The sequence below is a fragment of the Lipophrys pholis genome (genome assembly GCF_963383615.2).
Source record: "Lipophrys pholis genome assembly, chromosome: 19".
NCBI classification, from domain to species: Eukaryota; Metazoa; Chordata; class Actinopteri; order Blenniiformes; family Blenniidae; genus Lipophrys; species Lipophrys pholis.
The window spans coordinates 21,602,839-21,628,495 of record NC_137647.1 but is presented as its reverse complement, the minus strand read 5'-3'; the positions used below and the strand labels follow the sequence as shown (position 1 = coordinate 21,628,495).

At 44.1% G+C, this 25,657-nt stretch overlaps 2 protein-coding genes across 4 annotated transcripts; both read right to left on the bottom strand.

Annotated features, from left to right (window-relative positions):
• On the bottom strand, positions 1-6,029 carry prrg2 (proline rich Gla (G-carboxyglutamic acid) 2). Its single transcript, XM_080488638.1, has 7 exons — positions 5,897-6,029; positions 5,687-5,783; positions 3,674-3,846; positions 3,384-3,417; positions 2,514-2,646; positions 1,882-2,025; positions 1-397 (listed from the first exon to the last, which is right to left on the bottom strand). The coding sequence occupies exons 1-7, from the start codon at positions 5,936-5,938 to the stop codon at positions 343-345; spliced, it is 678 nt and encodes a 225-aa protein (XP_080344764.1). The 5' UTR covers positions 5,939-6,029; the 3' UTR covers positions 1-342.
• Positions 6,030-8,815: 2,786 nt separating this feature from the next.
• Positions 8,816-19,033, bottom strand: rras (RAS related). Of its 3 annotated transcripts, none has more exons than XR_013936347.1 (7): positions 18,380-19,033; positions 15,134-15,221; positions 14,347-14,449; positions 13,820-13,928; positions 12,613-12,731; positions 10,123-11,641; positions 8,816-10,059 (listed from the first exon to the last, which is right to left on the bottom strand). XR_013936347.1 is itself a non-coding variant. In XM_080488354.1 (7 exons), the coding sequence occupies exons 1-6, from the start codon at positions 18,464-18,466 to the stop codon at positions 11,554-11,556; spliced, it is 594 nt and encodes a 197-aa protein (XP_080344480.1). In that variant the 5' UTR covers positions 18,467-19,025; the 3' UTR covers positions 8,816-9,304; positions 11,522-11,553. The 3 variants fall into 3 exon arrangements, 2 of the variants coding, with proteins under 2 accessions (XP_080344480.1, XP_080344479.1); XM_080488354.1 differs by having other exon boundaries at positions 8,816-9,304; positions 11,522-11,641; positions 18,380-19,025; XM_080488353.1 differs by having other exon boundaries at positions 8,816-11,641; positions 18,380-19,020.
• Between the last annotated feature and the right edge of the window lie 6,624 nt (positions 19,034-25,657).

Below are 25,657 nucleotides of genomic sequence, written 5' to 3'. Positions count from 1 at the left end.
AATCGTTATGTAATTTATTACATAAAACATGTCCTTACAGAACCAATATTGGCACAGATTTTATTTTTCTTTTCTTTCCTCAAAGTCACACAGTTCTCTCTACAATACAAACGCAGAATCCCCCCCCCCCCCCAATCCCCACCCCCAACCCCATCCCATCCCACCCCACCCCACCCGGCTGCACCTACTTTATTCCAGCACCCCACCTCTGTAGCGGACGGATAAAGGACGACACATCTATTCAAATCCTACATGTGCGTCCATCCTGGACTCATAAATATTACAAACAGGTAAAAGTTCACTGGCGCCACCAAAGGTGTCCCTCCATCCGCCCATCCATTCTCATTCTCCATCTCCTGCGTGGTCCCCAGGATCTGCAGGCTCCGAGGGCGCCCCCCTGTGGGCAGACACAGGAAGCACTGAACGTGGGTTCTTATGCAAGGGAGCTGAGAAATCAAAGTCCAGCCATTTTTCTGTTCTTGGAAAAACCTCCAGGCTTCATAAAGACGTGTCTGCAGCCTGCAGGAGGGTCAGCTGCTGGAGGGTCAGCTGCAGGAGGGTCAGCTGCTGGAGGGATGCTCCTATCACATGTATCTTAAGAATCGTAATACATGTCGTCTTCACATAGCGAACCTTTGTAATTATATATTGGCTGAAAAAGAATGACTATGAGAAAAAAACAAATCCACAGGACCAAATCATCATAAAGCCGCAATCAATAGATTTCTACCCTGTAATGTTTTTGGCAGATGTTTCTAAACGTCATTCAGAATTAAGATTGATCATTACAACCTCTGATACAAGCAAATCGCTCTAAACGTAGAAGAAAAACCGGCCGTTTATTAAATATAAAAAGACTTTATCAGGTACCACTGTTCTACAATACAACCTGTTATTCACGAAAGAAATACATTAAATATGACTCACTAAATGTATTGAAAGTATGTTTACAATGGTAGTGATTATAGGTCCTCTGTAGTGACTCTATAGCACCTCTGTAGTGACTCTACAGCTACACTTTAGTGACTCTATAGCTCCTCTGTAGTGACTCCATAGCCTCTCTGTAGCGACTCTATAGCTCCTCTGTAGTGGCTCTACAGCTACACTGTAGTGACTATATAGCTCCTCTGTACTGACTCTATAGCCCCTTTAGTGACTCTACAGCTCCTTTAGTGACTCCATAGCTCCTCTGTAGTGACTCCATAGCTTCTCTGTAGTGACTCTAAAGCTCCTCTGTAGTGACTCCATAGCTCCTCTGTAGTGACTCTATAGCTCCTCTGTAGTGACTCTACAGCTCCTCTGTAGTGACTCTATAGCTCCTCTGTAGTGACTCCATAGCTCCTCTGGAATGTGACTCTATAGCTCCTCTATAGGTTCTCTGTAGTGACTCTATAGGCCCTTTGTAGTGACTCTACAGCTCCTCTGTAGTGACTCTACAGCTTCTCTGTAGTGACTCTATAGCTCCTCTGTAGTGACTCTATAGCTTCTCTATAGTGACCTTACAGCTCCTCTGTAGTGACTCTATAGGTCCTCTGTAGTGACTCTATAGCTTCTCTGTAGTGACTTTACAGCTCCTCTGTAGTGACTCGACAGCTTCTCTGTAGTGACTCTACAGCTCCTCTGTAGTGACTCTATAGCTCCTCTGTAGTGACTATAGGTCCTCTAGTGACTCTACAGCTTCTCTGTAGTGACTCTACAGCCCCTCTGTAGTGACTATAGGTCCTCTAGTGACTCTATAGTTCCTCTGTAGCGACTCTACATCTCGTTTGGTTTGACTTGAGTAAGACATGTATTTTGTGTTGCTTTAACTGCTGCTTTGCTCATGTTCTCAGTCTCTATGTTGGTTTTCATCTGGACTTTTGGACGCCGGGCCCTGCTCACCCTGAATATGGCGGCGGCGGCGCGTCGTGCTGCCCACCGCGGGTCAGAGCCTCGTTGTAGCTCGGGAGAGGAGGGGCGATGATCCCGGACAGGGGCACGGCTTCCAGACCAGGACGTCCGTCCGCCGCCATCCTCACGGGGGCGCTGCACAGCGGGGAGGAAACAAAACTGTGAAGTCAAGCGTGCATGACTGTGCTCACTGTAAACGATGAAACTCTCAGCGGGTGGAGGAAACATCCTGGGAGATTGATGAGATAAGAAAATGTTAACAGAGACTCAGACAATGATAATGTGCTCTGCTGGAGCAGAAGAACTGGAGGTGGTGCCAGACCTGCTTCTTCCTGAGTCAGCATTAATCACACTGATACCATCCAGGTCAGAGCGGACAGTCTGCGCCACTTCACAGGTTTTTACTTTTATAATGAGAATACATTGTCGATTGCTAGTGTGGATCCACGGGATTTGTTCAGTAATACTGGAAATCTCATGTTTTGATTCCAAACATCTTCTTACTGAGAAACGGTTGCAGAGTAAGAGGTTGAAAAGAAGCCAGCAGACATGCTAGTGCAAGAGATCAGCTGTGTCGCGTTAAAACTGGAGGATTGACGGATGTTTTCAGTGCGAGGACTCACCGGCCGACCCTCCGGCCGTCCTTGTTCTTGGATTTGTAGCAGTAGATTCCCAGCACGGTGGCGATGACGGCACACACCAGTATGGCCAGGATGCCGGCCACCAGGCCAGACACATCCACTCTGGGTGCAGACCCTGCGCAGACCAACACAAAGGCATGAGCAGCATTACACCCTCAACAGCTTCGTAATCAGTCCGTCTGCCATCACAACCGTTTGTTTGATTCTGTGCATACTTTCACACCAAAAAGTATTTTCAGTTTCTTCTTTTCCAAAGTGACAATCGTAGTTTTATTTCCGCACTTCATTGATTGACGGGGAAAAAAAGTGTGTCGCAATGCTGCAGTAGGTCAATCAGTACCGTTACTATCTAAAAGATGGGTCACATCTGCAGGTTTTCTTTGTTTGTAACAAACCAAACCAGGTGAAAACGTCTCGTAAACTCAGCAAGTTGTGACAATGTTAACTATGTAAAGAACTTCCTCCTCAATGGAGGCGAATGGAGTGGAGAAGAAGCAGGTCCTCATCCAAGATGGCGGCCAAGTTGAATGGATCCATGCATGAAGTTATCAAAGTGTGTGTGTGTGTGTGTGTGTGTGTGTGTGTGTGTGTGTGTGTGTGTGTGTGTGTGTGTGTGTGTGTGTGTGTGTGTGTGTGTGTGTGTGTGTGTGTGTGTGTGTGTGTGTGTGTGTGTGTGTGTGTTGTTTGTGTGTGTGTTTGTGTGTGTGTGTGTGTCACGGTGCATTCAACGACCCTATAAAAGTTGTAACTGACAGCATTGTTAAATAAATCTATTCTTACTCATTTTCAGTGTGAAAACACTAAATACTACACACCAAAGTAATCAAGATTTGTTTTGTTTTTTTAAATTACCTTGGTTGTTGACATACTCTTTCCAGAATAACTCCTGTCAAAATGGAAGCAAAGGACAAACCGTTATAGTTTAGGACGTCACACCAAACATAAACGAAGTCTCACAAGAAATGTAAGAAAAATGGTGAATTCAATAGTGAACATAACGGCCGGAGCTCCACACTGACTCACTTCTGCCACCTAATGCACAAAAGTGGAATTGACTAAACCGCGTCCGCTGCACTTTGAAGAGTGGCATCGAAGGACGATTCAGAATGAAAACTGATGTGGTACAATCTGTGGCGTCTTACGGTCTGAGTGTCGTCCTCGAACACCTCCCGGGCCTCCTCGTAGCTGCACTGCTCCTCATTGCACTCCCTCTCCAGGCTGTCGGACACCACCAGCTCAAAGTCCCAGCTGTTGTAGAGCAGCGAGCGGGACAAGAAGGACGCTGCAGACTGCTGGTCCAACAGCAGAGGAGCTCCTGCGGGGCCGAGCTCAATGTCACTCACAAGATACTGGAACCTCGCAGTTATTTCAAATACCTGATATATATGTACAGTGTGGTGAACAGAATACTGAAATAAGAAAGTAAACAAGATTTCGTCATTGGCATGGAAAGCCATTTATTAGTAATCCTTGATGTCCAACTTGAGGTCCAGGTACCAGTAAGTTCGTCACTAGTAAGACAATTCAGCGCACTATTAGAACAACTGTTTCTTACTAGTAATAGCTTTATCCACTCATCATGCCACTTTTGACTTACTAGTACTAGTGAGTGTTAAAAATGTCCACTGCTGGTACTAGTAGGGTATATTTTATCCTACTAGTACAATTAGTAACAGCAAGAATGCCCACTACAATTGAGAGCACAAACCCATTACTAGTAACATTAGTCTGATCATTTTTACATTACTACTTCTGTTAGTAATGAAGAAAACGTTCGATACACTCGTAATACTAGTAACAGCAAGGATGCCCACTAATACCACTAGTAAGGCCAAAACTGTCGATTAGTACTACCAGTGAGGTCTTTCTGACCTGACTAGTAAAGCCCACATGTCTACTTGTACTATTAGTTCACACTTTGAACCTGACTAGTAGTATTTAAATATACCCTACTAGTACCAATAGTGGACATTGTGGCACTTCTAGTAGTACTACTGAGATCAGAAATGCCTTACCAGTGGGTATTTTAACCCTACTAGTAGGTACCAGGGGGCTACCAGTGAGTGACACACGCATACCAGTTGGGCCTAGTAGTGTTACTAGTGCAGTAGTTTACTCGTAAGATTTGATTGTGTACTAGTAGTGTTACTAGTGCTGTAGTTTACTAGTGAGGTTTGATTGTGTACTAGTAGTGATACTAGTGCAGTAGTTTACTTGTAAGATTTGATTGTGTACTAGTAGTGTTACTAGTGCAGTAGTTTACTCGTAAGATTTGATTGTGTACTAGTAGTGTTACTAGTGCTGTAGTTTACTAGTGAGGTTTGATTGTGTACTAGTAGTGTTACTAGTGCTGTAGTTTACTAGTGAGGTTTGATTGTGTACTAGCAGGCCAAAAGTGGCACGAGCAGTGGAAAAACCATTGATAGTAACAACTTGATTTTATCATGATGTAAAGCATCTTTGAGTGTTTTTAAAAGCTATACAAATATAATGTATTATTATTATTGTTATTATTAGCAGTCATTTTATTAGTGCGCTGAATTGTGTTACTAGTGAGGACAAAGAACTTACTAGTACATAAACCTTAAATTGGACACCAAATAAACAACCTGCCATAAACACAAGGAACCTTGAGGAACAATGGAAACAAGAGAAACTAAAACTCAGACCCAGAGCTGTGACTTGTGTCATGCTGGTAGCAAAATGAAAATACTACCTCATGCTAGAATATTGATATTTCCATCAAGGTGATCACACTATTGATCTCCTGTTTCCGGCTGTGATTAGTGACGCCAACATATAGAATCTAAATGCTGCTCAGGGAACACCGACAGTCCTGTGTGAAGCTCAAGAGTGAAAGAAAACACCTTTAACTTCAATTTTGTACAGATCTCACATCCTCCATTGAACAAGAAATGGATTTCAATATAAAGTCGGTCAACCTAAAGTGTCACGTGAAGCTTGAGGGAAGATGTTGATTTGAATGTAATTCGCTGGCTATTTAGAAATCCTTGAGAGGATATTTAAAATGAATGAAGCTTCAGTTGCATGTACTGCCGCCTTCTGACAGTTTTCTGTCCCCTGAAGCTGAGAGATGGTCAGTTTGACAGCAGGTTCCTGGTGGAGGGCCGAGAGAGAAGAGAGGTGTGGTTTACCTGGAGCGCGTCTGTAGATGACGGAGCAGTGGGAAACCTGCAGCAGGGACAGCAGGGGAATCCACACCGCTGACAGCACAGCCACCCAGGCAAGCAGCTGCAGACAGCAACGAGGAAGAGGCGTCTGAGCAGCAGTTGAAAATCAAACGCCTCCAGGCCTGGACGGGCTGGAACTCTCACCTGTCCAACCCTCACCTGTCCAACACTCACCTGTCCAACAATGCTGGCCCAGCTGGCTGCAGTCTGCTCCATCTGTCCAAGATGACCTTCTCCCTCAGAGGTCCTCAAACATTGACCTGGTTTCACTTAAGGCTGGAACTTCCCGTCTGCTGCATGAAACCGCTGAGAGGAGTGTGGAGGTGTTGTTTTCCTGCCAGAAACCTGTCGGACTGCATACCACCTGAAGGGAGGAACCAACACCAAACCAAACCAGTCTGTGTGCTTCTCTGTAAAGTCTGTTACCTGACTGACTGCACCGGCTCTGTTGGTCTGACTCTGTGGTAATTGAAAGAAACAGTTGATAGTAAAAGAGAAAAAAGAAATATAATATAATGAAACCACCTGGAACTCAGGTTGGTTAATGATTATAATTATTATTATTTTGTAATCATTCCAGGGGGAGTTTTTTTACGAAGTTGAAGTCGGTTCGCCGTCACTCGTTTTTGGGCTTGGACATTTCACGTGCGCCTATGTTGTGATAGTTACGGTAACTGCACAGTGACGACAAGCAGGAAACGTAGCTACTATATTGACCAGCTTCCGTTTAAAAAAAAATAAAAAAATTGTATCAAAGGGCAATCTTGCCACGTTATCCAATAGCTGTTGTCTTAAAAACAAACAAAAAAAAAGCTTCTTTTTTTTTTCGTTAAATATGCACTTTCTGCTTGAGTCTTCGAAGTGCGGTTACCGTAAAGGTTGCAATATATGCACACGTAAAATGTAGGAGCGGCAAGAAGGAGCTGCAGCCTGCAGAAGATTCCAGAAGCTTGAAGAGCTTCAGAGGAACTGAGGCTGAAGACCAAATCTAGTCCAGGAAGAGAAACAAGTCAGAAGAACAAAGTTCTCTTCTCATCTGGTTTGAATATAAGAGTCACAGAGAGAAGATGAGGAACAAAGGAAAGAAGGGGGGAAAATTCAAAAAGGAGAGGAGGAAGATTGAAAGGAGAGAATAGAAATAGAGCAGACAGAGTCGAGGAGAGAGTTAGGAGAGTGGACAATGAAAGGAGGAGGAATGGAAGAAGAGAGGGGGATGAGAGGAGAAACTAAGGAGGAGATGCCAAAGAAGATGGAGAGGGGAGGAAGAAGAGGGTAGGAGGAGTGGAAGAAGAGAGGGGGATGAGATGAGAAACTAAAGAAGAGATGATGAAGAGGAAGGAGACAGGAGGAAGAAGAGGGTAGGAATAGTAGAAGAAGAGAGGAGGAAGAGTGAATGATGAGAGGAGGAAAAACACAGGAAGGGAGGTGGAAAAATAAAGCAAGAGAAGAGGAAGAGCAGAGGATGAGAAAAGGAAGGGTGGGGAGAGAGTAGGGTGAGTGGACAATGGAAGGAGGAAGAGTGGAAGAAGAGAGGGATGAGAGGAGAAACTAAGGAAGATAGGATGAAGAAAAGCAGGAAGTGCAGAAGAAGAGAAGAGGAAGCATAGAGGATGAGAGGAGGAAGAACAAAGGGAGGATGAAAAGTTGAAAAAGGAGGATGTGAGGAGAACGAGTGAAAGGAGAGAAGGGGGCAAGTAGAGGAAGAGCAGAGGATGAGAGGAGGAACTAAGGAAGAGATGATGAAGAGGAAGGAGAGGGTAGGAAGAGTGGAAGAAGAGAGGAGGAAGAGTAGAGGAAGAGAGGAGGAAGAACAAAGGAAGGATGAAAAGATGAAAAAGGAGGATGCGAGGAGAACGAGTGAAATTAGAGAAGAGGGCAAGTAGAGGAAGAGCAGAGGATGAGAGGAGGAAGAGTGGAAGAAGAGAGGAGGAAGAGTAGAGGATGAGAGGAGGAACTAAGGAAGAGATGATGAAGAGGAAGGAGAGGGTAGGAAGAGTGGAAGAAGAGAGGAGGAAGAGTAGAGGAAGAACAATGGAAGAGAGGAGGAAGAGTGGAAGAAGAGAGGAGGAAGAGTAGAGGATGAGAGGAGGAAGAGTAGAGGATGACAGGAGGAAGAACAAAGAATGGATGAAAAGTTGAAAAGCAGCAGAACTCCTCAGTTTACTGATTCTTCACTGAGGTGACGGACTTGAACCCGCCTGAGGCTCTGCAGCTTGTTGCTCAAGAGGAAGAGGAAGAGGATGAAGATGACGTCAGAGTCCCAGATGACGATGGAGGCATCCGGACACCGTCAGCAGCTCCGTCACCCCCACACCGACAGTCCCGCTTCTTGAAAACGATCCTATATTCTGACGTTCTGGTGCCACAATGATCGGAATCTAAAAACAACAATGTCTGCAAGTACTCCTGTTTATGTGGAATACGTCTGAAAAACTTTCCACAAAAAGAACTTTCATCTTCAGGATTCATTCGTCTTGTAAGAATTATGTTTGAGGCGTTGGACGAGTGAGGAAATTAAAATCAAATATACACGACGTTAAAATGAGGTCAGAAAAGAAGTGTGGACCGGAAAACTCACTATTGTCCTGCTTGTATAACTAAAAATACACAAGTGAAAGACTGAATCCAACAGAATCAGTTAATCACTTTGTTTTATTGCATGGTATGGCCAAAATAAAATCATTTCAAAAGTAGTTTAAAATAACGTAACATAGTTCTAATAAAGTAAATTTTAAGATTTAAAAGAATCACCAAATGGAACAAGAGTAATTTCCCACCACCAGGGCAGAAATGTTTCCCGTAGTTTATTTAAGCAGAACAAATTACCAGATTGTCCAGCTCTCTAGCGCCCCCCAGGGGAAACCCGCCGCTCTACAAAGAAAAGCCTTTTGTTTAATGAGTAACCCAGGGTCTTTCTCGCTAAGATAATAATAGATAAATACTGATTTTATCCTTTGGTTTCATCTTCAACACGTCGACATGGATAAAGCAGCCGCTCTGATGTGACGACATCCTGGATTCAAACAGCAGCCAAGACGTTGCTCCCAGGTATAACGACTTTAGAAATGAAAAAAACACACGAGGCAAAAGAAAAACGTTGAAATAAATGTTTTAATGAAGTATAAAAGTGATTGGTCATCTCGATATAAAACTGACAACGTGACTGTATGTTCTAAGGAAAATATGAATCCTTTTTAAAAAGAAAAAAAAAAAAGAAGAGTTAGACAAAGCAGGTGTCATTTCTAATCTTCAGTGGATTGTTTCTTTCAAATAAAAAAATTAAAGAAAAAAAGTACCTGAAGTTGTAAAGGGACCGTTTTGGGTTTTTTTTGTTTGTTTTTGTTTTTTCTTGATCGCCTACCACATCATCCTCTGACAGAAATCCCGCGTGAAGTGCCGGCAGGGCTACAAAACAGTTTAAGGTCACTTCGATTTTGCCAGGACTTTAAAGCTCACGCCGCTTTCTTCGTCGGCACACGGCGGTCACTCGGTTGTCGTGGAAACGGCTTAGTTGTCATCGCGTGACCGACAGTGAGTCGTGTCCGACTGGTCAAAGTGTGTGAAGAGGCGTCTGGATTGTTTCTGCACAACAAAATGTTGAATCTTAACATTTGAAGGTGAATCCAAAAATATCTCAGTTTCTAACAACGACCAGTCTGCTCCGAGTGTGGTTGCCACGGATACCCAGAGAAAACACACGGTTGCTGCCGTGGCGAGATCACACCGTGGTCAAGTTTCAGCCAAAACTTTTAATGAGGTTTTACAAAAGAACAAATATGGAATTAATTGGATCAGATGGCAACAACTGAGTGTTTTCTATGAGAGACTTCATCCATAATTCATGAGCCGGCAGCTGAAAGCACCAGTCAACACAGTGTGAACGACTCGTCAAGGATTCACAACCAACCGGGTGAACACTGCTCGAACGACTCGTGAACACAAGGTGAACACTGTAAATGACTCGTGAATGACACCTGAACACTGTGTGAACGACTCGTGAACACAGGGTGAACACTGTAAATGACTCGTGAACGACACCTGAACACTGTTCGAACGACTCGTGAACACAAGGTGAACGCAGGGTGAACACTGTTCGAACGACTCGTGAACACAAGGTGAACACAGGGTGAACACTGTAAATGACTCGTGAACGACACCTGAACACTGCGTGAACGACTCGTGAACAGTTTTTGTACAGTGTTCCTGACCTGCGAACACTGTGGAAACAACTTGTGAACACTGTGTGTGAGTCGTTCATGTGAATGACTCGTGAACACTGCATAAATGACTTGTTGACTCGTGAACACTGTAAATGACTTGTTAACGACTCATAAACACTGTAAATGACTTGTTAACGACTCATAAACACTGTAAATGACTTGTTAACGACTCATAAACACTGTGCAAATGACTCATGAAAACTGTGTGAAAGACTCATTAACGAATTGTTAACGACTCGTGAACCATACTTTTACGCGATGTTCCTGACCTCTGGACGCTGTGCAGATGGATCCTGAAGGTGTTTAAATGAGTCGTGAACGACTCGCTAACGACTCGTGAACATTGTGTAAATGACTTATTAACGACTTGTGAACACTGTGTATATGACTCATGAAAACTGTGTGAAAGACTCATTAACGACTCGGTAACGACTCGTGAACCATACTTGTATGCGGAGTTTCTGACCCCTGAACACTGTGTAAATGAGTCGTGAACGACTCGCTGACGACTCGTGAACCGTACTCGTACGCGATGTTGCTGACCTCTGGACGCAGTGCAGACGGATCCTGAAGGTCAACGCTAAGCTTGGAGAACAGTCGCGCAAAAAAAAACCCTCAAACCCGCATTGTTACTGTCACGTCATAGTGAAGAAGATCTGAACTCAGCGTCACGAGTCTGAGGAAACCACAGCTCTGCACCGTCAGGTCGGTTGACATTAAACCAAACACCCTCCTGTTCCTCCATTCTCCTCTTTCTGAGGCTGCCATGCGGAGCAGGACTCATGTGGACGTAACGATCGGGCCCAAGTGACGTGTTCTTTCAAATGTGTGTCTTTTATAGTGCAGCAGCAGGAAACTGGACCACAGCTGGAGCTCCCTGGTCTGTACTGAAGCTGCCCCCTGCAGGAGGACGGGGAGCATTACAGCACCATGGATTTCAAACTGTGGATGTAGGTCAGTGACAAACAGTGTGTGAAGAGGAACATTTACACTGTCAACGCCATTGAGAGCAGCAGGACTCCTCTGATTGGTCGAATGTGTTGACGTGCAGAACATGAATGGAAGCGTCACGCTATTATAGTTCAGTCAGTCTTTTGAAACATGTATATTATCAATGATGGTATAACAGTATATCGTGTCGCTACGGCGTATGTACAGGCTGCATTCGGGACAATCGTCTAAATCAAATTTGAGCACTGCCAATGGAATCTGCCGCGCAACCAAAACGTATAGCTCGGTGTGAAGGTTGGAGTTAATCGTAGCTTCCCTGTAAAAGCATGAGAGGTCACGGCTCAGCTTCATTCATTTTAAAAGGCATTTATTTGATCTGGTCTATAGGCGATGTAGCTTTAACTAATATTTTTATTTTTATTTTTTTCACACCAAGTGAAGGCGTGACGATCTATCTGCTCCTCCCTTCATATCCCTTCACTAAAATCCACAATGACACTGATTTTAAAGTTGCTTTTGGCAAAAAGAAAGTGCAAATAAAACCATCCGGAAAGAAAATGATGCGCCCTTTCTGACCAACACACACACACACACACACTTTAACAAACACACCTACACACACACACACCTCTGTGCAGAGGCTGCAGGGCTGAGCTGTGCTCAGAGGATGACGCAGGGACAGCCGCCGCTCTTCTTCTTCCCGGTGTGGTGGGTGGGCGGAGGGGGGCACTCCAGCTCCTGGAACCTCCTGCGGAGAAGGAGAACCAGTGAGAGGCGGAGGACTGAGCACCGTTGTTTAAAAACTACGGCATGTTTTAAAAAGTGCGGCGTCACCAGTTCATCATGTTTAGGATCCTGATATGATTTGTGAAAAATATAATAGAAATACAATCATAAAATGTTTTCTTTGTGGACATAATTTACACCAGCTGTGACTGAATTATGTTTATTTCTTTATTTTAATGAAAAGATTTGAGACTTTTTGGGGTTTTTTTCCCTTGATTTTTGTGCTTCTCACTTTTGATGTTTTTTTTAAATAATCAAGATTGCTTTATGATACCATTACAGCTTCAGTAAAATAGAAAAGTGATATATTAAAAAAATATAACAAAATATATGATAAAGGATAGAAGAGATATGACAATATGTATGAAAAATATAATAAAAATATAATTAAATATTTGAGGAGGGGGAGAAGAAAGAAGAAAAAGATCTATTAAAAATATAACAAAAATATAATAATAAAATGTAGGTTGTGTGGCAGGACTTTACACAAACTGTGACTGTGAGAAATCTGCTGACTTTTCTGTGGGTTTTTTCCTTCATTTTTGTGCTTCTGACTTTTGTTGTTATTTTGAAATAGTGAAGAAGAAGATTGTTTAATGATACCTCAACAGCTTCAGTGAATAACAAATATATATTGTATGTGGGGTTGAATGCTGAGCGGCTTCAGGTAGAAACACGATCATTATCTGGAACAAGTACTGCAGTGACTCTACCGAGCCGACGGGACATGGACGTTAGCCACGAGTTCTTCTTGTACAGATATTTCTTTGTCTTTTGAAAAGAAAAGTAAGACACTCCAATACAGAGAAAAACCGGGAACAGACCCAGGGTCTTCTTCCTGTGAGTGGACAGCGCTTCCCACTGCACCACAGTGTATTTGTACCTGGTGTAAAGGTGCCCATATAGAAATGCTGAATTGTGCCTGGTCTGTACCTGATGATGTGCACCAGCTCCATGAAGGCCTCGTCCACGTTGTAGCGGTTCTTTGCTGAAGCCTCCATGTAGTAGATCCTGTTCTCTCTGGCAAACGCCTGAGCGTCTTCCCTGGAGATCTGAAGCACAAAGAGGTCTGCAGTGAGCTGCTGCTGCAGGCGGTGAAACAAACTGCTCACCGCCTTCGTCTGGTGAACGATGAGCTCTGACTGGTGAACGGCGAGCTCTGACTGGTAGACGACGAGCTGACTGGTGGACGACGAGCTCTGACTGGTGGATGACGGGCTCTGACTGGTGAACGACGAGCTGACTGGTGAACGGTGAGCTGACTGGTGAACGGTGAGCTGACTGGTGAACGGTGAGCTGACTGGTGAACAACGAGCTGACTGGTGAACAACGAGCTGACTGGTAGATGGGGAGCTCTGACTGGTGAACGACGAGCTCTGACTGGTGAATGACGAGCTCTGACTGGTGAATGACGAGCTCTGACTGGTGAACGACGAGCTCTGACTGGTGAACAATGAGCTGACTGGTGGACGACAAGCTCTGACCGGTGAATGACGAGCTCTGACTGGTGAATGACGAGCTCTGACTGGTGAATGATGAGCTCTGACTGGTGAACAACGAGCTGACAGGTGGACGGCGAGCTCTGACTGGTGAATGATGAGCTGACTGGTGAACAACGAGCTGACATGACAATGACAAACAAACAATGACCTCTAATCGTGACGAGCTCTAATCAGCTTTATACATGTTAGTTTTATAAAAGCCTCTAGCTTGTACGTGTCACGTGAGGCTCGTAGCGTTTTAACAACAGTTCACATTATCCTTTCATCATGTGGTCAAAAACTCTTTCAAAACTTGGTGTGATGGCCTGATTCACTAAGATTCTGGACGAACAGGAAGGCACATGGATCCCGTTTCTGTCTGCACCAAGAATAATCTTACGTGAAACTCTCAGTAACGTCACGTGCAAACAGCAGAATTCAAATCGACCTGCGTTTGAAATCCCAAGGAGACGATCTGTCACCAAGTCAAAGGAGGTGCAATACAGACGGGATATTCTAGGAAAGTCCAGAAGGAAAAGTCAGCTGGGGAAATGTCTCTTACACCTTCTTCACTAACGGGTTGAAAACAGAGAAAGTGAGCAACACAGACGTTTTTGGTTGTGAATCACGTTGTGCATTACTGGTGAAAAAGCTCTCACCACTCTCTGCTGCTCCAGGTCGGCCTTGTTTCCCACCAGCACCATCGGGTAGTCGTCCCGGTCCTTCACCCTCAGGATCTGCGTGTGGAACTTCTGCACTTCGTGGTAGCTGAACCAACAGGCCGCGAAAAACAGCAGTGCAACATGAGACGTGTGTACTTTTAAAGATATTTGACCATTTAGAGTAATTTGGTGTTTTAAGGTGCCACGTACAAACAACAGATTCACATCATCCACATACAGAAATATGAGCTTTCTGGTGTCCATGATACATTTAGCCACAAGTCAAAGAAGTGGGACTCACACACAAATGTAGAGAAACATAAAGCCTAAGCACGCACACACACACACACACACACACACACACACACACACACACACACACACACACACACACACACACACACACACACACACACACACACACACACACACACACACACACACACACACACACACACACACACAAATTGACAAAAAACACACACACACAAATTGACAAAAAACACACACACGCTGGCCGTTACCTGCCCCGGTCGTTGAGTGCAAACACCAGTAAGAAGCCTTCTCCTGAGCGCATGTACTGCTCCCTCATCGCACCAAACTCCTCCTGACCTGCAGTGTCCAGGACTGACACACACACACACACACACACACACACACACACACACACACACACACACACACACACTTTTATAACTTCCTGAGACAAAAAAACGGCCTAAAATGCAGAAAAACCTATTTTTAAAAAGTCAATTCAATGTAAAGTGCCACAGGAGGGAAACACAGATGTTGAAATATGTTGGCAGACATTTGTTGGGATGAGGAAACAGTGAGGCAGAGGAGGCTCGCGCTTCCTGTCGGAGGACTGGAACAGAATTAGTGACTAGACGAAGCATCTGTGAGCGATGATGTGTGGGTCCCGCCCTGGAAGCCACCCACAGCAAACACACACACACACACACTGCAGCGAGTGTGTGGGTGTACACTGCAGTCCAACACACACACACACACACACATGGCCCGCCGTGTAATCTGTGGCTTCCACTGATAATGACTTCCTACTTTTCCTGCCCGGCGGAGACGCCGACGTCCTGCCATCCATATTGCTGAAGCGACGTATGTGAAGGTGGAGGCTCTGGATACGAGCGATGACTCACCGGCATGACCCAACGCTGTGCGAGTCCTAACACGGGAATGAAACAATCCCCAGAGCAAACACTCGGCCCGCGATCAACACGCCCTCCGCTCCGGTGTAAAACATCTCACACGCCCTGCAATCTGCCCCCGACACCCAGTGAGAGTCAGACTTACTGTCCAGCCGGGTCTCCTTCCCCCCCACCGTGCAGATCTTGGTGTAGGAGTCCTCGATGGTGGGGTCGTAGTCCGACACAAAGTAGGACTGTGGAGGAACAATCGGCGTTAACGAGGAGTCTTCCCACAGGTACTTTGCAGTGTCACAACCACACATGAATTTATGGTCAAATTGTTCGTTGTTGTCAATATTCAAGTGACATAAACAAAAATAACAGTTCAAAACATCATTAAAGGGGCTTAGACATTAAAAGTGGAAGCGGCAGGAGAAAACATGGAGGACCATGAGGGTAAAGAGAAAGATAATTAGGTCCAAAAGAGAAAAAAAAAAAGAGTGTACCAAGAGAGTCACATAGAATATGGTTTCATCAAAGCGAAGGACAAAATTAAAGCTGAATTCATGTTTTCTGGTGAAAAACCGACAAACCAAAGTTTAAAACTTCAAGCTGAAGCGGCTCCAGTCCAAACACCAGGAGACACAAACCCAAAGAGCTTTTCCTCGAAGAAAAGGAACTCATCGTTACAGAATATAACATAGAAATAGTATTGAATGTATGACGTGTGTTATGAGGTCGTTTTAAGAAAACAAACGTGTGGAGAAAATACAATAACTGAGGTTGCTTTCATGCGAGTACGATTTTTCCTCATTCTCTTAAGTTTCTCATTTAAATTCCCAGATTCCTCACAGTAACTTTGATAACTGCAGCTTCACGTAAACATTCAGCGCCACTTTAATTAAACACAACCAACGTGCCGTCATGAAACGTGTGGGTGACGCCGCGCGGTCACACGATTTGTTAACTGGAGCCTCACGCTGAAAGGAAGCGACGGTGAGTTTCTGAAGCTGCAGCAACAACAGAAACCTCACTTTTTAAAAATAGATACGTGGTTTCAGTGAAGGGAAATTCGTTCAGGGCCTGTCCAGGTGAGGACGAACAAAAGAGCCTCTGACCACACTGTGATTTTTGTGAAACAAACAACAAGCATCCCGTCTGGAGAACCTCGACCTGAAGAGAAACGCCGTCACCGATTTTTACGTCCCAAAATAAAAAAAGGACAAATTCAAATAATTTGTCTCTTCGCCTCCGTTCACAAAGCAGGAAGGGAAGATTCCATTTTGATTTATTCTTACAAATAACATGTTGAAACTCTCCCTATTTTGCATAGTCGAGTTCAACATTTTCACTTTTGGTAAAACACATTGGATCAACTTTTCCTGCGCTTTATATTTCTGTGCACTAAAACTAAATATTACATGAGTAATACACTTAAATAACACGCGGGCAGACGTTGTGACAAAGTCAATACAACCTGACTATTTCACGATCTGAAGGTGGAGACGGACGTCAGTGTTACCACTCGACCAAAAACTGACCAATTAGATTCAGTTTCAGCTGTATCTCACTTTTATTCTGAAAGGTTTTCTCATGTTTCCTCCACCTATTTCTCTCATTTTAATATTAGAAGCACCGGGGGGAACGTCTTCTTGTTTTCCTGCAGTGAGCCTGGATTAAACATTCAAATGACCGACGGCAGTAAAGAAAATATCTGGTGGATTTCTTGTTGCTAAAAACCAGCTGGAGTCGGGGAGGCGTCCAGCTGGTGGAAAATACTGCAGTTTCCATGTATGGCCACTAGCTGGTGCTGTGGTAATGCAACAGCGGGATGTGAAGCCGGAAATGTTCTCCACATATGCTGATGATGTTGCAGTAAATGTTAGTGAACGTTCACTTTGTTGGGGAGGAGCTGTTGATTGATGTCTCTGAATCCTCCAGCGTCGGTTTTCAAAAGGTTTCCATGCGGCGTGAACAAACAGCCAAAACACAGCCAAAGTCTGAACAGGAACCCACAACGACTTCTCCTTCCCGAGATGACAGGCCGTATCAGAGCGGCCAAGCAGCCCTGAATCATGATGCTCCCTCCACCGTGCTTCCCCTCCACTGGTGATGCTCTCATGTTGGTATGCAGCCTGACCCTTCTTTAGACAGTCCTGCAGGTTCTTCCACGACAATTCAACTCACGATTCCCACCGAGGTGGGGAAACTTCAGCCACTAAGTGAACGTTCGGAGTCTGACACAGTGCTCGGGTTCGACACGTTGTGCCGTCTGTACTTGTGACCTAAACGTAAGGTCGGATCACTTTTTCCATGCAGACATTCCAGGGAGCCTCGAACGCACCAGCGTGTATTCAAACACCTGATGATGAAATGATTTTCTTGGCGAAAAGCCGCAAACCGAGCAGACGACGATGATCCACCCTCGAAACAAACACAACTACTGACGAATCACTAACCGACTTGGTGACACACTGGTAATAAGCTCTTCTTAAAGACATATCAAACTAACTGTGTTTGATGCATTCTGAAATCCACTGATAATAAACCATAAGTACGCGAATTGATCAAAAAACAAACAGTAATGCAGCTGAATGATCAGTGAATGACCTCATCTCAAGACTTTATCAGATCAGATGAATGGACTTCCAAGCTTTAGTAACAATACAGATCATGAAGCTTTAATATGTGGATTGATCAAATAAATCAACCTTCAAGCTTGAAGTATTAGTAAATTTTGTCATCTTCACCAATGAACTGATTTGATAATTGTTTTAAAGTATGTGGACATTAACGGAAGCTGAGGCTTCAGCAAGTGAACCAAACTTAAAACTATACTAAATACCCTCGTTTTGGGTTTTAGAAAATGAACTGGTCTCAAAGTATGATTCAAAGGACAGACCTCAGGTTTGAGTAAGTTACTATTATTCAATAAACAGATTGTTTATCATTGAAAGGTGGAATGAGCTTGCCTCAAAGAATGAGGCAAATGGGGACTCTTGAAGCATATTTTAGCAGATTGTATGCTAGAATAATGAGAGGATTCATGAGTGAACAAAGTATTGGTACATAAACAGATTTGTGGGACATTTTAAAGCATTAAGAAGTGAACTGCTGCCAAAGCATCACTAAGTTAACTGATGTATAAGTATTTTAGATGAACTGATCTTAAAGTATCGGACGGCAGCCTGAGCTCAGCCCATTCGCACTTTCACGTCTCTTAACAGATGTTTGAACTCTCTGTGACACTAACCGACTTCTGAATTGACACTTAACGTGTTAGTATTGAGGAAATGATCCTGACATGTAACCCCCATCCCCAACACACACACACAAACACACACACACACACACACACACACACACACACACACACACACACACACACACACACACACTGGAGGGTCAGTACCTGGATGAACTGGATGGTCAGCGCGCTCTTGCCCACCCCTCCACCTCCCACCACCACCAGTTTGTATCTGTCCTCATCTCCGCTCATGCTGCAGCCGGCGACCTGGAGTCTCGGTCCGGACCGGGATCTTCGGCGGGGCCTGAGTCCCTCACCGGGAGCCGAGGCCGCGTCTGGAGCGAGCTTCCACGGACCTGTTGACGCTGGGAGTTTTTTTTTTTTTTTTTCTTCTTTCTTTCTTTCTTTATGGGCGCAGCTTCAAACTCGAGCACTCATGTTGTTCCCAGAAGCCTTTCAGCTGCACAAATCCAGACTTCCGCGGCGCGCCTGAGAAAGCAAAGTCCGTGCGTAACGCTGCGCAACTGTCCATGCGAAGAAAACGGCTTTGCGCGCAGAGTCCGGTCTTGTTGCAGCCGACTGTGTGTCTCCTCTCTCCCCCCCCCCCCTTCTTCTCTCTCTGCTCGGCCTCCGGGCTGCTACTGAGGGCGGAACTGCTTCCTCTTTTCTCTTTCCTGGAGAAACCAAACGGCGGCTCGCTGCCTGCCTGCGCCCCGCACCGCTCCCACAGAGGACTCCCAGGAGGCCACGCACACACGCACACAAGCACCACCGCACACACACACACACTCACACTCCTCCGTTCAGACCCGAAAACCAGCCGCATGAATTCCGATTTGGTGCGTCAGTTGCCTTATTTGGTCATTCGGAGGATCTGTGACATCATTTCTACCGAATGAGTCTCCGCCGGCTCCGATTTTACGCAACAAGTTTTTTGTTTGTTTGTTTTCTTTTTACAAAACTCTCACAACTCTACTCGCTTATTGAAGCGGATCTGAAGGGATTACAGTTACCTTTCTGCTGTGAACCAGTGTGATTTTTTTTTCTTTCTTTTCAATCCACTATCTGCAACTGTAGAGTGGAGTTTGGAAAAAAAAAAAAAAAGTTGCCCGGAGGCAACGAATACCTCCGCTGTGCGTCTGGACGCGCGCCAGAGAGCGCGTCAGCGGGAAGGGGGAGGGTGTGGGTTAACTGAGGCCCCGGGCAACATGGGGGGTGGGGGGTTATTTGGAAAATCACGCAGCAGAACAAGCCCAAACGGTTTTGTTTTCCTATTAAAAAAAGAAGTACATGTCTAAACCGACTTGGATCACTGTTTACAATCGTCTTACACACCAGAACGATGAAGTGTGTCTGATAGCCCACTAGGTGGTGCTGTGTTTTCACAATGCAGCCAGACAGATGTGCAGGGAACAGCAGGATGTGAAGCTGTCAGCTCCTTTTCTCTGTTCTTCTTCATGGTTTAGGTCAGAGGTCTGCAACCTTTATATCCAAAAAGAGGTTGTCGGGTTTTTTTTTATGGCTTTCCACAATATCAAATGTACGTGGAGCCGCAAAAAATGTTTAACCATTAAAATTAGGTTGACGCTGCTCCTAAAGTTTCATGTATACAGTAGTTTTGAAACTCATACAAAAGCTGTATCTTATGTTCATAAAGTTTCAATTACAATTCAGGATGGTAAACTTCTCTTCACATTTTCAGCTGTTTTTGTTCCTGATTTTATCAGTTTCATTCTTCTTTTCCAGCGTTATTCAGACAATTTTGACATTTTAGAATAGAAATATTTTATTAATCACAGCAGGAATTTCTGTTTAAACAAATGACAGGATTAGAATTAAATAAGTAATTGTAAATATTATGTGCAATGCTTAAAATGGTGAATTGATGGGTCTTTATTGTCTGAAGTATGTAATAATGTTGAAATGTATTAACAATGCAAACATCAAAATAAGTGTATACCGACCGGAAGAACTCAGTAGTGTATATTTAATTCCAATATGGCTGCTGAGTTTCAAGATTGTGACTGTCTTGGCTTTCTTGGCTATCTAATAATAATGTTTTTATTATGGGTCTGTTTCTTGTTGACACAATATCCATACTAACAAATCTTAACTGCAACAGCAGCAACACAATTTACAACAAAGATTATGACAGTAAATGGCAGAGAAGAATGAGGAACAAGAAATAAATACAAACTATAAACAAGAATATACCCGTGTGGTAGATTTGATAGTTGTGATATTTTGTGTAAATTTAGAATTATATATGTGACAGTTTAATTATTGAATATCGTAGGGGCTTCAGTCACCTGGATGATGTGCAGATCGCACCGAACCACTGGCACTGGATGAACGAAGGACTAGCAGTGAAGTGCAGCGGTGTGTCTTATGTGAAAAGATGGAACTAAACCCCAGAGCTGTCTGGTCCTGTTATAATTAATGCAGCCAGTAGAGGGCAATCTTTGCCCCACCAGTGGGATCACTGAAATTGCCTCTAAATAATGGGTGTCAAGATCATTAAAGTTCCACTTTATGCAGGGAAGGTACATTTGCACAGGATCCATCAATTTCTTCGATCCCATTCATTGTCTGTGTAAAAAGAAGCGCAGTGCATGCTAGGTGCGGCGCAGTGTGAGCTGCGTTGCGTCTTCCCGGAGCTGCCCTGTAGCTCATTGGCATTAAGTTGAAAATCAACAACTTTTTGCAAATTTAGGTACAACGATCTGAGTGCTCATACGTTGCAAAGTTTTCATAAAACGTTGAAACTTGTGGTAGTGAAACACTCGGCTCATTTGATCTATTTCACTGTTGATCCAAGTGAACAAGTGGCTAGACAGACAGATTGCTTTTTGTTGTCAGTTGAATTCCTCACATTCCACCTGGTAACGGTTGCTAAGCAACCGTTGCTAAGCAATGGTTCCCTTGAGAGAAATTGGACTTTCAACATCAAAGCCAGTTGAAAGTTGGCTTTAATGTTGAAAGTATTTCAACTGGCTTTGATGTTGAAAGTGTTTTAACATCAAAGCCAGATGAAACAGTAAGGTCAGAGTGATTTCACAGACAAGAGTTTACAAGTACCACAGACAACTTCTTCAACAAGCATTCCTTTGTTAAAACTAAACGAAGAATCAGTCTTTACCTGTGCCAAGCGCTTCTAGTTAACCGGTTTTCGAGAAAGAGATAGTATTTCATTTTTAATTTAAATTTTTGCTAATTGTAACCATGCAGAACATTGAAGCAGAGAAGGTTATTGCTATATTGCGTCCGGTCATCACATTGTTTTTTGAACGGATGGGCCCTCTACAATGCGAACTGCTCAGACAAGGTCGACCAGATTTCAACACAGTCAACTCATTGGCAGAAGTGTTGTTGGAGATCATAGCCAAACTTACAAATGCTGTTTTGGCTAATGTGAAAAAGGCAGATACAGTGGAGGACAATGTTGTGTCCGTTGTCGGGGAAGCAGTTCCTCAAACATTTGCTGAGGTGCTGAAGGCCACGGAGTGCGTTTCCAGCATCGGGCATGAGACGCTGAGCCATCTGATCGCAGATGAGGTCATAAGAAATGTGAAGTCTGACCTTTTTGCTGCAGATGAGCCGGGTAGTCTGAGGGTTACTCCTTCCAAGAAACTAAATCGGATGGTGGATCTTGCCTCCACAATGATCCAAAATTTAATTGGAGAGAACAAATCTCTTTCCAGAGAAATAAGTCAGGGCAAGAAACACACCACATCCCCACTTGAGGAGATTTTGAGAGACCGGACAGGTGACGCAGCAAACGTTGAGGGTGTGCCACAGTCATCGCCGACCACCAATGAGACTAAGACCTCAGAGTTGGATGATGATGTGACAAATGTATCAGCTCAACATTTGCATTTTGTAATGAATAGTGCAGTTGAAGAGCTCACTACTCCTCTGTCAGATATCATGACGGAGGCAGCGTATGAAGAGTTGCAATATAGTCTAGCTGAGGACATTGAAGTGAAGGTGGATGAGATATTCCACTCTCTGAAGGAAGCTCAGGGTCTTCAGAAGAACCCACAGCAGAAAAGTGAGCATCTGGCTGCAATCAGGAATAAGTTGAAGGCATTTTTCGCTAAGCTGTTTGCGAAAATCAAAATACATCAGGCCGTGGCTCAACTGAAAAAGAGGCACTCCAAGGTTTTACAAAAAGACAAGGCGACACAAACAATGATGGAGAGGATTGAGTTACTGATAGACATCCATCAGGAGGAAGCAGGTGGCAAGGAAATCAGCGAGTTTGCTAGACTGAGAAATGTGTGTACGGGCAAATCCGTGTCATTTACTGAGGAGCTGAGCCAGTTGTTGTACAAAAGTGTGTCAACGGGCGGTCCCACATCACATTTACTCAAGCTTGAAATTTCGGGTCAAGTGAGGACCATTATGGGCTGGATGAGATGGTGGTTTAATGTGCAGACCAACAAGCACATTGACCGAGTCATCCTTGCCTTAAAATATGATGAATCTCCGTTACCAATGAGCCCTGTGGACTTTCAGCCAGACTCAACTGTGGATGAGGAGTCAAATGGTGAAACTCAAAGAGCCAAAGAAGAAAACTGGGATGTAGTGAAAACATGTGTCATCCTTACAGTTGAGTCATTGGTGTCCAGGACATTGAAGAAAGCTGGTATATTCCCTTCCTATGGAGTCATTCAGGGCCAAATAGCAGACTGGCTTGTTGAAGAGTTGCTTGCAGAAGCTGAGGACGTGGATTTCAAAGTCACACTCAAAATGCTAAAGCACCTTCATAAGGACACCTTCAATGTACTCATTGACAAATATGGAGGTGCAGAGGATGTTCTCAACAGCTTGTTGTTGCAGGACGCCTCTGTTGTTGATTGCATTGCGTCATTCTTGGCCGAGCCTAAAAAGAAGAAGTGGAACTTTTTCAGGTGGTTTTGAAAATATTCAGGGTACATGAGCTCCCTGAAAACATAATTTTTTATTTAGATTTTTTCAGGGGCCATATCCTCTTAGTTTTGTTTTTTGTGTTTGTGCTTTTTCATGATGTTAGATTATTTTAACTTGAATCCTTCTATGTAGTCTGCAAACGGGCAGGATTTTAAACAGTTCATAACTATAGGGGAAGAGAAATCGGACTTTATATGTATACAGGAGACTTGGCTGAAGCCTAATTTAGATTTTGTGATTTATGGTTATGTGTCTGCTGGAAGGGATAGAAGAGAGGGTGTAGGGATGATTGAAAAGGTGGACTGGGGGAAATTTGAGAGGAAGTGTGAAAGATACAGATTCAGAATGATCTAGATATCAAGACATTGGACATTGTAATATATTACATTCCTGTGATATGGAGGAGTTAAACATGGCTCTGGGGAAAACAAAGAGATCAGCACCAGGAAAAGATGGGGTGTGTTACTCAGTGTTAAAATATCTAGGTGAGGAGGGTCAGAAGAAGTTGCTGGAATTATTTAATAAAGTGTGTATCTCCCCCTCAATCTACCTCTCTCTCTATCTCTCTACCTCTCTCTCTACCTCCCCTACCCAAACCAGGGTGGGTTTCTCTCTCTATCTCTCTCTATCCTATCCTTTCCTCTGCTCTATCCCCTCACCCCAACCGGTCAGCAGAAAGCCGCCACCTCTGAGTCTGGTTTCTGCAAAGGTTTCTTCCTGTTAGAGGGAGTTTTTCCTTTCCACAGTCGCAAATAAATCTGCTTGCTCATGTGGATTTGTTGGGTTTTTCTCTTTTCTCTGTTAAAAGCACCTAGAAAAGACTGCGTTGTATTTGGTGCTATATAGATAAAGTTGAATTGAACTGAATTGAATTGGGAGGAAGGGAGTTTACCAGAAAGTTGGAAGGAAGCGATAATAACTCCAATGAGAAAAGCAGGGAAAGAAGCCAGTAAACCAGCAAGCTACTGACCCATTGCACTAACATCCAGTACAGGCAAGGTTATGGAGAGAATGGTTAATGAGAGACTGATTCATGTATTAGAAAGTGTGTGTGTGTGTGGGGGGGGGGGGGGGGGGGGGGTCTGGTGGCCACCTATCAGAGTGGGTTTAGGAGGGGATGAAGCGTGATGGATCCAATATTGTATCTGGAGGATGATATCAGGAAAGCCCAGGCCAGGTTGATTATTTCCAGGGGCCATATCATTTTATTTTTTGTTTTTGCTTTTTCATGACCATGTGTAAAATATGCTAGTTTCAATGTATGACTCACACATTTTTGCACATTTCACTCTTTGCATATTGTTCATATCTTCATGGTAGAGTATTTATCTTTCTGTTAATGTGCTGTTACGAACCACAGAGGTAGGGAACATATTTAAAGACACAGTGAAGAAAGTACTGCTGAACTGTAGAAAGTGTTGTTGACCAGCAGAGGGTGGTGTGGAGCAGTGAGCTTACAGGGTCAAAGGTTCAGCTGGGACAGGTGGCAGGCGGGTGGAGTTCCCTGGATGTTTGTGTTCGGGGCTCCCCTGCTGGCTACCAGCTAGCTACCAGCTGGCTGAGTGAGGAGCACAGCTCCAGCTGGTACCTCTGGTATGGGTCTAGGACACCAGTGTGTAGCATAGAGTGTGTATACAAATGTGTGTCTATGTAGCAACAGGTGTCTGGAACGGCAGCCAAGGCCTCTGGGGAGCCTGGGAAACAAGGTCACCACCTCGGTCCCACAGCTGGGGGGATGGTCGGGGGTGGAGTCAACCCTCGCCCTCAGGTATAAAGGTCGGGCTCCAGCGGGACAGAGGCAGTTCACTCCGGGGTGTACTCACGGTGTTTAACCTGTTGGTGCCGACAATAAACACATTTGTTCGACTTAAAAGATCTTTGACTTTGCTTGAGTTCTTTTACTATGAATGAACCAGAAGTTTTCGCGTCCCAATTCGAGACACAACAACGGGAGACCGGAGGACCATTTTGTTACACAGCCAGTTCATTTTTGTTTCAATATTTTGATTAAATCATGACATTCAACAGACAAAGGAAATGTGTGCAGCGGTGTGTTTTATGTGAAAAGATGGAACCAACCGCAGATCTGCCATGCAGCTTAACGAACACAAGACGCCAATACAGAATCAAAGGCCATACTACATCTTCCACGTCTCCACACTGGGTGGTCACGTACCTATAGACGTCACATCCCAAACGTCACCGTTTCATCGTTCATTTCTCATTGTATCATAATGATATTCAATCATTTTGATTTTCTAAATGCAGAATTAGATTTCTCATCCTCAAAAACATAACGTCCGATGTGCAGACCGTCAAAATTGGATTATTCAATCAAAATATAGTTCAAACATCATTTAAAACCTTTTCGGATGGCGGCCATCTTGAAAAATGACTTCTTTTTTTTCCTTCTTTTTTTAAGTGGATAAACGTACTTTCGTGAGAGATTTGATTCTGAAGCAAATTTGGTGATTGTGTCGCTAAGATGGTTTAAACGGTCTGCTCCACCAG